Source organism: Dendrobates tinctorius, unplaced genomic scaffold, assembly GCF_039654945.1.
Source record: "Dendrobates tinctorius isolate UK_male_01 unplaced genomic scaffold, ASM3965494v1 ptg000036l, whole genome shotgun sequence".
NCBI lineage: Eukaryota > Metazoa > Chordata > Amphibia > Anura > Dendrobatidae > Dendrobates > Dendrobates tinctorius.
Genome location: NW_027361704.1, coordinates 3772674 through 3785110, shown reverse-complemented (window position 1 = coordinate 3785110; position 12437 = coordinate 3772674). Strand labels below are relative to the sequence as shown.

General features: G+C 43.9%; 2 protein-coding genes across 4 annotated transcripts in view; both read right to left on the bottom strand.

Annotated features, from left to right (window-relative positions):
* The window catches only part of LOC141087866 (putative calcium-activated potassium channel subunit beta), a 917788-nt gene that overhangs the window by 309935 nt on the left and 595416 nt on the right, over positions 1-12437 (bottom strand). The gene's annotated exons all lie outside the window — the stretch shown is intronic.
* LOC141087865 (uncharacterized) lies at positions 7639-10258 on the bottom strand. 2 transcript variants are annotated; one of them, XM_073573693.1, is made up of 3 exons: positions 9631-10258; positions 9150-9309; positions 7639-9039 (listed from the first exon to the last, which is right to left on the bottom strand). In XM_073573693.1, exon 3 carries the CDS (start codon positions 8802-8804, stop codon positions 7725-7727), a length of 1080 nt encoding a protein of 359 aa, XP_073429794.1. In that variant the 5' UTR covers positions 8805-9039; positions 9150-9309; positions 9631-10258; the 3' UTR covers positions 7639-7724. The 2 variants fall into 2 exon arrangements, with proteins under 2 accessions (XP_073429794.1, XP_073429793.1); XM_073573692.1 differs by lacking the exon at positions 9631-10258 and having other exon boundaries at positions 9150-9372.

The window sequence follows — 12437 nt, the reverse complement described above, 5'->3', positions numbered from 1 at the left end:
ACTCAATCACCAGCAACAGGATAGGGCGTTGGCTGTCTTATATCCAGTCTGATACTCCAGAGATCCAATCACTATCCTCCTCGTCAGGTGGCAGACCATTACCAATTAAACTAACCTCACTACCTCCTGTCACTACCAGAGGGAGAACGGAAGGAGAACTCCCAGCTGGTGGAGCAGAAAATGAGCTCATAACAGTGAGCAAAATGAATGAATGAATCTGCAGCCGGCAGATTCCGGCGATGAGGGGAGTGCAGGGAATGGGTAGGGAAGCACATGAAGGGGGCATGGGAATCCCGAAACGCATTGAATAAACCACTGTGAATCCTTGACATTCTCCTGGAATTTTTCCTTGCAGCAGCGCAGAGTTTAACTACAAATTTCCATTGAATACATGACTTCTTCTGGTCATTGATGAACTGTGGATCTGCAGCAGCCGCCAGCCTATATGCTCTTATCTCATCCTAACAAGGTGAGCAAATTTCTTGGTATATTCTCTCCTCTGTAACATGGATAAGACCCTATTGTGCTTTTTTGTCTCCCCATTCTTTTGCAATAGCTCTCAACCTCTAAAACACACAAAGACGGTAATACTCTTGACCTGGTCTTTGTCCGACTCTGTTCAATCTCCTACCTAGATAACTTACTGCTTCCCCTCTCTGACTACAACATTTTCTCCTTCATGCTCACAAATCCTCACCCACGCCAGCACACTCCTACCTACCACACATTGAGAAATCTACATGCCATTAAAGGGGTTGTGCGGGCTTTTCACATAATCTCAGTGCATATCTGGGCTGCAGAATGGTGAAAATAAGTAATTTACCTTCTGTGGCCAGTTTGCACGGTTTTGTAGCTATCTTCAGATACTTCTGCTCAGAACGTCCGGGGGGGGGGGGGGGGGGTGTTCTGGCATTGAAATGAGAACTGGTCAGAAGCACCCTTGACCAAGATCAAAAAATCCTCACAGACTTGGAGAGTGACTTCACTACCCCATTTTTGAAGCGTTAAATCAATCATATCCATTGGCAGTGATTTATCATGCTTGCCACTGACTGGGGCAGCGTTTAATTCCTTCTCCTCCTATTAACACTGCCTTCTCCAAGTCTGTGCAGTTTGTTTGAACTCCTACTCATACATAGTAACATAGTAACATAGTTAGTAAGGGCGAAAAAAGACATTAGTCCATCCAGTTCAGCCTATAAAATTCTGTCAGAATAAATCCCCAGATCTACGTTCTTCTAAAGAACCTAACAATAACTGTAAGAAACAATATTGTTACGCTCCAGGAAGACATCCAGGCCTCTCTTGAACCCTTCGACTGAGTTCGCCATCACCACCTCCTCCAGATTCTCACTGCCCTAACAGTAAAGAATCCTCTTCTATGTTGGTGGAAAAACCTTTTCTCCTCCAGATGCAGAGAATGCCTCCTTGTGACCGTCACCTTCCTTGGTATAAACAGTTCCTCAGAGAGATATTTGTATTATCCCCTTATATACTTATACATGGTTATTAGATCGCCTCTCAGTTGTCTTTTTTCTAGACTAAATAATCCTAATTTTGCTAATCTCTCTGGGTATTGTAGTTGCCCCATCCCCTTTATTAATTTGTTGCCCTCCTTTGTACCCGCTCTAGTTCCATTATATCCTTCCTGAGCACCGGTGCCCAAAACTGTACACAGTACTCCATGTGCGGTCTAACCAGAGGTTTGTACAGAGGCAGTATAATGCTCTCATCATGTGTATCCAGACCTCTTTTAATGCACCCCATGATCCTGTTTGCCTTGGCAGCTGCTGCCTGGCACTGGCTGCTCCAGGTAAGTTTATCATTAACTAGGATCCCCAAGTGCTTCTCCATGTCAGATTCACCCAGTGGTTTACCGTTCAGTGTGTAATGGTGATATTGATTCCTTCTTCCCATGTTTATAACCTTACATTTATCATTGTTAAACTGCATCTGCCACCTTTCGGCCCAAGTTCCCAACTTATCCAGATCCATCTGCAGCAGAATAATATCTTCTCTTGTATTGACTGCTTTACATAGTTTTGTATCATCTTCAAATATCGATATTTTACTGTGCAAACCTTCCACCAGATCTTTAATAAATATGTTGAAGAGAATAGGTCCCAACACCAACCTCTGCGGTACCCCACTGGTCACAGCAACCCAGTTAGAGAATATACCATTTATAACCACCCTCTGCTTTCTATCACTAAGCCAGTTACTTACCCATTTACACACATTTTCCCCCAGCATTCTCATTTTGTGTACCAACCTCTTGTGTGGCACGGTATCAAACGCTTTGGAAAAATCAAGATATTCCACATCCAATGACTCACCTTGGTGCAGTCTACAGCTTACCTCTTCTTAAAAACAGATTAGATTGGTTTGATAGGAGCGATTCCTCATAAACCCATGCTGATATGGCGTTAAACAGTTATTCTCATTGAGATAATTCAGAATAACATCCCTCAGAAACCCTTCAAATATTTTACCAACAATAGAGGTTAGACTTACTGGCCTATAATTTCCAGCTTCACTTTTAGAGCCCTTTTTGAATATTGGTACCACATTTGCTTTGCGCCAGTCTGTGGAACAGACCCCGTCGCTATAGAGTCTCTAAATATAAGAAATAATGGTTTGTCTATTACATTACTTAGTTCTCTTAGTACTCGTGGGTGTATGCCATCCGGACCCGGAGATTTATCTATTTAAATCTTATTTAGCAGGTTTTGCACCTCTTCTTGGGTTAGATTGGTGACCCTTAATATAGGGTTTTCTTTGTCTCTCGGCATTTCACCTATCATTTCATTTTCCACCGTGAATACCATGAGAAGAAGGTGTTTAATATATTAGCTTTTTCCTCATCATCTACAACCATACTTTTCTCACAATTTTTTAATGGGCCTACACTTTCATTTTTGATTCTTTTACTATTGATATAGTTGAAGAACAGCTTGGGATTAGTTTTTCTCTCCTTAGCAATGTGCTTCTCTGTTTCCTTTTTGGCAGCTTTAATTATTTTTTTAGATAAAGAATTTTTCTCCTTATAGTTTTTTAGAGCTTCAATGGTGCCATCCTGCTTTAGTAGTTTAAATGCTTTCTTTTTACTGTTAATTGCCCCTCTTACTTTTTTGTTTAGCCACAATGGGTTTTTCCTATTTCTTGTCCTTTTATTCCCACAAGGTATAAACTGCTTACAGTGCCTATTAAGGATGTTCTTAAACATTTCCCATTTATTTTCTGTATTCTTATTTCTGGGGATATTGTCCCAGTCAACCAGATTAAGTCCATACCTGTCAAACTGACAGACATTAGCAGCGACACGTACCTCTACCACCATTGCCGTGTATTATATATTCATACCACTACCGCTTTAAAGACTATGCCTCTCCTTGTCTGCAGCGCCTGACTGCTCCAAGCTCTATCAACTGTCTTTTCTGTGTCCAAGGGCCGGTGCACGAGTGCTGATACATACCCACCAATACCTTGTGCGTCCCAAATCGCGCACAAATGCCCGCTGCAAGATTTCTTACTAGCACTGCCCCTTCCTAGTCTGTGCAGCATTTTGTGAACTTCTACTTCGTACCTGCCATACAGACAGACATCAGCAATAGCAGGAACCTCTATTACCATTGCCGAGCAGTAATCTACGTTCATTCAGTACTCCTTTATAGACCGTGCCTCTCTTTGTCTCTAGTGCGTGATTGCTCCAAGCTCCATCACCTGTCTTTCCTGTGCCCGGCAGCCAATGCCCGAGCGCTGACACACGCTAACCAGCACCACGTGCATCTCAAAGCACACACACTACTCAGACTGCAACGCCGGCTGGAAGATCGGATCGCCACTCTCTCATCCAAATTTCCTCTTCAACTATGATTGAACTGCGGCCCCCAGCTTGCCTACTCGTGATCGCATACCACATTAAGCCTACGCACGTAATCTTTTTTACAGCCAGCTATTGAATAACAATGATTCAGGTAACATCTTATTATCATAGCAACACGTTTTTTGCCATTAGATGGTGCATACAATTAGCACTATCATCCATACAATTATCTAGTGTTGAAAATAAGGTAATTTTACTTTTTGAGCATCTACTAGAATAAGGTGGTGCCTTTCTCTTTCACAATTCTTTACCCTACCATTTTTCTATTGTTTTTCTATAATATACACCACCTTTGAAAATTATATATACCTTCTAGTGGCTTTTTTACAGCATCCTAACAGAACTATATCTACATTTATAATCACCATAGTGTGGATTGTCACCATTACCACCCAGCCTTCTCTACGACTGAGCTACGGCACTAAGCTATCCCGACGGTGACCGCGCACTACTCCCTTCAACAAGTAGATTCATGCGATTTCTACAACAGTGACTGCTATCCAGCCATTTTAAATAGCTAGTAATTTGTTAAGGTATAATCCTATTGTCCTATTCTCACGCCCTATGCACAATTCAGATGGTGTATATCTAAAACAATAAATAAATGCGGGGCCGGGATTGGGGGGTGGACCACTGCTTACCCTGTTCGGACGCCGCAGACACCAGGCGACTCAAGGACGAGGCGGAGACAGATTTCACTTGTAACAGTTCCGGATTTATTCGTCGTCCTCCTGACGACCACCGAACACGCACCACAGCTTCTTCACACTGTCTCCAGGCCCGGGTACTTGCACTTTCGCTCCAGTCACAGTAACGCACCTCGCGGATATTTCGCTGGGGGCTGTCCTAGACCAATCTACCCCCAGCGCTTCACCTGTCCGAGGTCGTCATCCAATCGGTACCCCCGGGGCTTCTTCTGTCCTGCGGTCCGTCGGGTCAGGGCCACCCCCGACTGTCTCTTCTCTGTCAGTCCCCTGGTCGAGCTCTTCAGCGGTCTCCGTCTTCTGTCCTGCTTCTTCCTCTGCTGAGCTCCTCCCGGGACTAGCCTCCTCTGGAACCCCAACCAGTTCTATTTATCCCCTCTCTCACAGGGGAATTCCCCTCCTGGGTTCCCATCTCCCCGCCCCCCATGACTAAGCGTTTTCTTGAGCCTTAGGCTAATTTCACACTTGCTTTTTTTTGCAGCGCTTTTTTAGCGCAAAAAAACGCACAGGAAAAACGCATACAAATGCATACAACGCTGCGTTTTTTTCAAACATTTTTATGCACATGCAGTAAAAAAAGCAGCTTTTTTATGCGTTTGTATGCGTTTTTAGTGCGTTTGCGTTTTTTACAGATTTTTGGACAACCCCCAAAAAAGAAAAAAAAAACATTCAACAACACACAAGACCAATGGGACGTCACTGTCGGTGTGGTATGTTAATATATAGACCCTGTCTACAGTATTCTTCCGATTTGCTTGATTCTTCTCGTGTCACCATGGATCTGCGCTGGAAGAGTTTTCACTTCAACTTGGATTTGGACATCGCGATGGCTCAGGCGTATGCAGTTGCTTGCCATGAACAAAGGAAGAGAGAGAGACAGCGAAGACGGCAGCGGCGGCGTATGTGGATACATCCGATTGTTGAACTCCGGGAGAACCGTGGGGCATACCACACCCTCTACAGTGAGCTACAGGCAAACCTGGAGAAATTTACAGATTATATCCGGATGTCCCAAGAAAGCTTCAGGGATTTGCTTGCTCGTGTCCAACAATCCATCCGGAGACAGGACACACAGCTCCGTCGTGCGATTCCTCCTGAGGAACGGCTACTGGTGACATTACGGTACGTAATATTTAAAAACCAAGGGGTGCGGTCTGATGGGTTTTTTTAAATTTAGTATTCAAAACCTTGGGTAATTAATTTTCATGAATGTCATAATATTTTATTTTATAGTTTTTTAAAATAATAAATATAAATATTAATTTTACTTCTTTGTCTGTTCACAGATTCCTGGTGACTGGAGAAACCCTATCTTCACTACACTTCCAGTACCGTATTGGAATCTCTACCTTGTCTGGAATTGTTGCGGACACCTGCCGGGCTCTCTGGAATGTTCTTTGTAGAGAATGTATGCCCCTGCCCAACGCTGAAAAGTGGATGGAAATTGCTGACAAATTCTGGACAGTATGCAATTTCCCCAACTGTTTGGGAGCTGTTGATGGTAAACACATACGGATCATCAAACCCAAACGAACAGGATCTGAGTACTATAATTACAAAAAGTACTTTTCAATAGTACTCATGGCCATTGCGGATGCCGGATGTATGTTTGTAGCAGTGGACATTGGAGCATTTGGCCGTGGTAATGACTCACAGGCTTTTAAAAACTCAGACATGGGCCGGAGGTTGTATGGCAACCAATTTAATTTCCCTATGCCACGGCCTCTTCCTCACACCGAAGCTCCACCACTGCCTTTTGAAATGGTTGGGGATGAGGCTTTTCAAATGTGCGCAAACTTACTGAAACCCTACTCCAGCCGGGACTTGGACCACACCAAAAAAATCTTTAATTACAGGCTGACCAGGGCCAGAAGAACTGTCGAGTGTGCTTTTGGGATTCTTGTCTCCAGATGGTGAATTCTCGGCACGGCCATTAATCTTAAACTTGAAACAGTCGATGAGGTGGTGAAGGCCTGTGTGGTTCTACATAATTTTGTGATGGCTAAAGAGCACCCGACCTTTGAGCTGGACGATGATGCTCCTAACCCATTGCCTGAATTCACTCAGCACCCTCTCAGGTCATCCGTTGAAGTTGGCCAAATGAGGGACCAATTTGCGGCCTACTTTATTTCTGATGTAGGACGGGTGCACTGGCAAGATGAAATGTTGTAAGAATGTTTTCGTTTGTTTATGGTAATAAAAAACCTTATTTGATACCATTACTGTGTGCACTATATTTTTTACACTCCAATTAAATAAAAAACTTCCCATGTATACCGGTGAATTTTTTGATATTCTCACACCTGGGCAGGTAAATACACATATGAGTTAAAATGCAGCATTGCTAGTCTGCGTGAAATATATTGTAACGTAAGCAAAGCTGCATGTTAAATATGATGTGTATTAACCAGGCCATGATTGATAACTATAACTAGGCCATGATTGATAAATAGTTATGATTATGACTTTTGAGTGACGTTGGTAGGATCGGGTTTCAGGAAACCAAATTTTTTCAAAAGAAAATTGTCCAACTAGTGTAAAAAAAAGTATGTGATTCGTTCAAAACCCAACCCCAATGCAAGTCAATGGGGAATAAAAGTCAGCATTGAGTGGATGAATGTAATCAGCTCAATTCCAACTTTTATTTAACATTAACTAAAATTGTGGTAGTGTTTAGAAAAAAAATTATTTATTTATAAAGAAACTTATTTTTTTATACAAGTTTCACCAGTTTGTTTTTCAGGAAACCAGATCCTAGTCGGTAAAACTCGAGTTATTATACTAGGCCTTGGTATGACTATACTAGGCCTTTGTATTTAACATATGTTAAATACAAATGGCTAGTATAGTCATATGACTATACTAGGCCTTGGTATTTAAAAGATGATTATACTAGGCCTTGGTATTTATTATACTAGGCCTTGTTATTTCACATATGACTATACTAGGCCTTTGTATTTAACATATGTTCAATACAAAGGCCTAGTACAGTCATATGACTATACCTTGGTTTTTAACATATACGTGTATTTACCCATCAGTGTGTGTGAGCGGCGCCAAAAACATTAATCAAAATTTGTAATGGTGAACCACAAATGAAAATTTATTTTTAACCACAAAAATATAAAAAACCTTTATTTTTTTCGGCGTTTGGGGGCACATGGTTTCAATTTGGGGGTGTGCAGGGAAGATGCAACACTTGCAGTTGAAAACGGTGTTTGAGGGGAAGGGGCAACAAAACTTGTGGGGGAAGGTAGTCCAGTTAAGGGAATTAAACTAGGAACACTTGGAGGAGAGGAAATAGGTTCAGGAACATTTCTTCGAAGTGCATGTCGCCTTAGGCTTGTCTGCCTTGACCTACTTTGCCCCAATGCCCGCCTTGATTGATTTTGCCTAGAACTTGGGGCAAAGATTGAATGGAGGTCCCCCGTCTGCTGCTGTGGCTGCTGCTGCTGCTGTGGCTGCTGTGGTGGCTGCTGCTGCGTTGGCTGCTGCTGAGGTGGCTGCTGCTGAGGTGGCTGCTGCTGCTGCTGTGGCTGCTGCGGTGGCTGCTGCTGATGCTGCTGATGCTCTTGGTTGGCAGTGCCCGTCCTTGCAGGAGGACTGGTGGCGGCAGTGATGGTCCAGGTTTGCGGAGTGGTGGTGGCAGGGCTACTACATGTTGTTGTAGCGGCAGGGCTGTTCCACGTATGACTAGTGGTGGCTGAGCTCCACGCATGCATGGGGGTGGCGGTGGTGCTCCAGACAGGAGCAGCGCTTGCCATGGTGGTGTTGGTGAACTGACCAGCTGCACTCAGACTTGTGGTGGTGTAATGGTGGGTGTCCTGGCTTTGAATAGAGGTGTCCTTGCAGTGGTATGCAGCACAAGTCGGTAGTGTGGTGAAACGAGTCAATGGTGGCACAGGTGGAAATGACACCACTGACTGCTGACCGTACCGATTATGCTGCATAGCCTGCAAGAAAGCATTGTTGCAGGCCTGCAGCACATTCAGCTGTTGCTCAGGACTAAGGTGTTCCGCCATGCCCTTTTCAATCTTACTAAAAAAATGGTGCGCTGGTCTGTTGAGGTCAGCCTCCAGACGGTCAAGGCGCTGTTCGACAGAATTGAAGCGGTGTTCAAAGTGGTTAAAACAACGTTCCATGAGTGCAAAACCGCTTTCAACTCTGTCGGACAGCGACTTGAGGCTGGCATTAAAGGCCTCGCTCAAGTGCATAAACTCGGGCAAGACATTCCTGTCCAAGGCCCTCTGCCGCTGGCGGGTAGTGCCCGCATAACCAGTGGCAGAGACCTGGGACAGGGGAACACCTGATGGCCCAGCTTCCTGGTCACCAGCTGTGTGTGTGGCTGACCTGCAAGGTGCTTCCTGGCTGTCGGATGGCTGGGACGGGTCAGAGGACGTCCGAGGAAGGACCGCTCCAGGGCCAGGCTGCAGGGTGCTGCTCCAGGTGCTGTGGAAGAAAGGAAAATCATTACTATCATGCCTTTACAAGAAGCATCAGCTGTGGATTAGAAAAACCCAGATTAATAAAAATAAAAACCTAAAATTTTGAATACTTACGATCTCGTGGCAAGGACCGGTCTTAGGAACTACAACGCGTGATAGTGACGGTATCTAGTTCTGGTCCTTGACGCAGATCCACTGCGAACCTGGCCCTCAGCACGAACATCACTGTTGAAGCGGTCCTTGATCGAACGCCAACGTGTTCGGACTTTGTCCACTGTTGGAAAAAAATAAACAGTGCCATCAAGGACAACAGTCACTGCGGCACAATACAGCAATACAATACTCAAAGCAGTCACTGTAGAGCCCGATGACACTGTTGGGTTTCCTGCTAGAATATATCTAGCACGAAACCCAACAGTGCCATCAAGGACAACAGTCACTGCGGCACAATACAGCAATACAATACTCAAAGCAGTCACTGTAGAGCCCAATGACACTGTTGGGTTTCCTGCTAGAATATATCTAGCACGAAACCCAACAGTGCCATCAAGGACAACAGTCACTGCGGCACAATACAGAGCAGGGAAATACTTACTAAACGCCTTTTTGTAGGATGCTGTGGCGCTGTCCCAGCCATCCATCAACGCTGCGGCCACCTCATTCCATAGCCGCCGTGTCACCACATTGTCCTTGTACAGCCGGTCACGGCTGTCCCACAACGGGGCACGCTCCTGGACCAGGCTGATGAGCTGCTCATTATCCAGGTAGACGTCTTCATCCCGTTGTGGAACCTAGACAAAACACATTCATTAAAATAATCATACTTAAATTGAATAAAGAGTTAAAAAAAAATACAGAAAAGATGAAAAATAGAAGATAAAATATAAAGAACATTACAAATCATTTCATACATACATTCCGTATCACCACCGGGACTTGGCTTCGCTGCTCCTGCTCTTCGCCCTCAGTAGTCCCGTCCGCAGAAGATGATGATGATGATGTCTTAAAAAAAATAAAAACAAAAGTAAGAGATTTGGAGTAGCAGCAGATATACTTACCAGATGCACGAAAATAATCACCTCACGGTCTGCTTGCGCCAATTCCTGCCGCGATGGGGAATATTCTGATTCCGAAGACATGCTGCATGTAAAAATAATAAAAATCATTAGTACATACACAATTGAAAAGGACAGACATACGATGTAATAATACTCACATTCTTGACGCTGATAGAAGATATGTTTGGTGGTGAATGTCTGCTCTCCAATCTGTCACTGTAGTTGTGGTAGAGTGTTGGCAGACACCTCCTTATATAGACTTTTTTTTTTTTTTACTTTAGAATTTTATAACTTGTCTAAATAGTGGACACCACCAAAAAAACGCAGCGCTAAAAAAAGCATACATGCGCATGCCAGTGCGCACGTATGCGCATCCATAGGCCATAATGGCCTTTTTTAGCGCAAAACGTGCGCATACGTGCGCATGCGCTTTTTTGAAGTGGTTGGGCGGACCAAAAAATGCAACATGTAGCGTCTGGACAATACAGTCGCACACCACAAAAAAACGCAGCGCACAAAAAACGCATATGTGCGCATGCCAATGCGCACATGTGCGCGCCCATGTTAAATATAGGGGAAAAAAGCGCATGCGCACGTATGCGTTTTTTTAAAGCGCAAAAAAACGCAAATGTGAAACCAGCCTTAAGCTGATGTTTAGTCCTCAACTACTCTCCCCTGCCATCTTGTGGTCATTTCTCGGTACTACACCTATCCTATCTACCTTTCCCACTTGTCACCCTTCTATCCTGTCAATCTCCGTCTCTCTTGCACAAACCATCTCCTCCTACTGCCAGTCACGTCTGTCCGTCAAGTCACCTTCCCCACACAGCACTCATCAGACTGAGGAGGTGTTATCCCCTGGTGGCAATATCAGCACACTGTCTCTACAGCATACTGCTTTCTCGGTTAAAGCATTTTTTGTGGCAGTTTAATTGGTTTTGAAACGTCGTTTGGTTCCTCATCTATTTTACATATTCTTGTATCATTTTGACAATAGGTAGTTATTGTCCTTCAAGCAGGCTGCTAAAAACAATTATTCACTTGAGTTTAGCGCCAGTGAATTTTTTAAATGTTTTATCATTGACTTTCAACTAACCTCTGCACTAATCCGAACCTCCAACTCCTGACTTCAAGACTTCTCCCGCACTGCGCCAATCCTCTGGAATGCTCTACCCTAAGAAATTAGGACCAGCCACAACTTGCACAGTTTTAGGCGCTCCCTCAAAACACATTTGTTTAGAGCAGCCTATCACATTGACTAATCAAAGTAATTTTATGTTTAAGTGTGTGTGTAGCCCATTCACTATCTCTGTCTATCCTCCACTCCCTCAAGATGGCTGGACCATCATTGTAAATACACACCTGTACTTTGTATCTTCTCAACCTCATTGTAGATTGTAAGCTCTCATGAGCAGGGTCGTTTTATTTTGCTTTAATTATTGTATTATTGCTAATTCTGTTACTTATGACTAGAGCTGAGCGACTTTTGTTTTTTTAGGGTCGAGTTTCGTTTCGTGAAACCCGACTTTTCCAAAAGTCGGGTCGAGCAAGATCGGCTGATTATAGGGAAAAGTCGGGGTCGTCCCGAAACACGAAACCCAATGTAAGTCAATGGGGAATAAAAGTCGGCAGTGAGAGGAGGACAGGAAACACACCTACAGTGCCAATTTGAATGCCAAAAGCATCAATTCTTCTTACTTAAGCTTGTCAACCTTAATTAACTTCATAATACAAGGTACGCACTGAAAAATGGGGGTTATTTGGCTAAAGTTGTGGGGGGGGAGGGCTGGCTCCAGGTTTTCATGTGACCTGGGCGAAAGAGCGCCCCTTTAACACATACCACAACTCATCATGCTCCGATACGGCAGAGAAATAGCGGTATAGTACAATGAAAAATACTTCACTTTTTACATCTCATGACAAGGCCCATCTATTTCTCCATACAGAATCATTGGTCCCATATAATGTTTGAAACAGTATATGATGAGCTCCACATAATTCTACAGTATATGTTGGTCCCCATGGATGAAGCTCCACTGTCTTATGGGCCCAAATAATGCTCCAAACATAATGGGCCCCATATCTAATGCTCTAGTGTATAATGGGCCCTGTAAATGCTGCTCCAGTGTCTGATGTCCACCTTTGGAATGTTCCAGTGTATGGTGGGCCCCATCTATCATTCTCCAGAGTATAGTGCTCCCCAAAAATTGCTGTCCCAACATTGAAAACAATGAAATAAGTCTCCTCGCTAGGGAATCCCTGTACTAGTCTGGACTCCTCGTCGTCCCCATCTTCCATCTCACTGCACAGTATTTCAACCTTGCAAGTGCTGTGATCCTGAGCA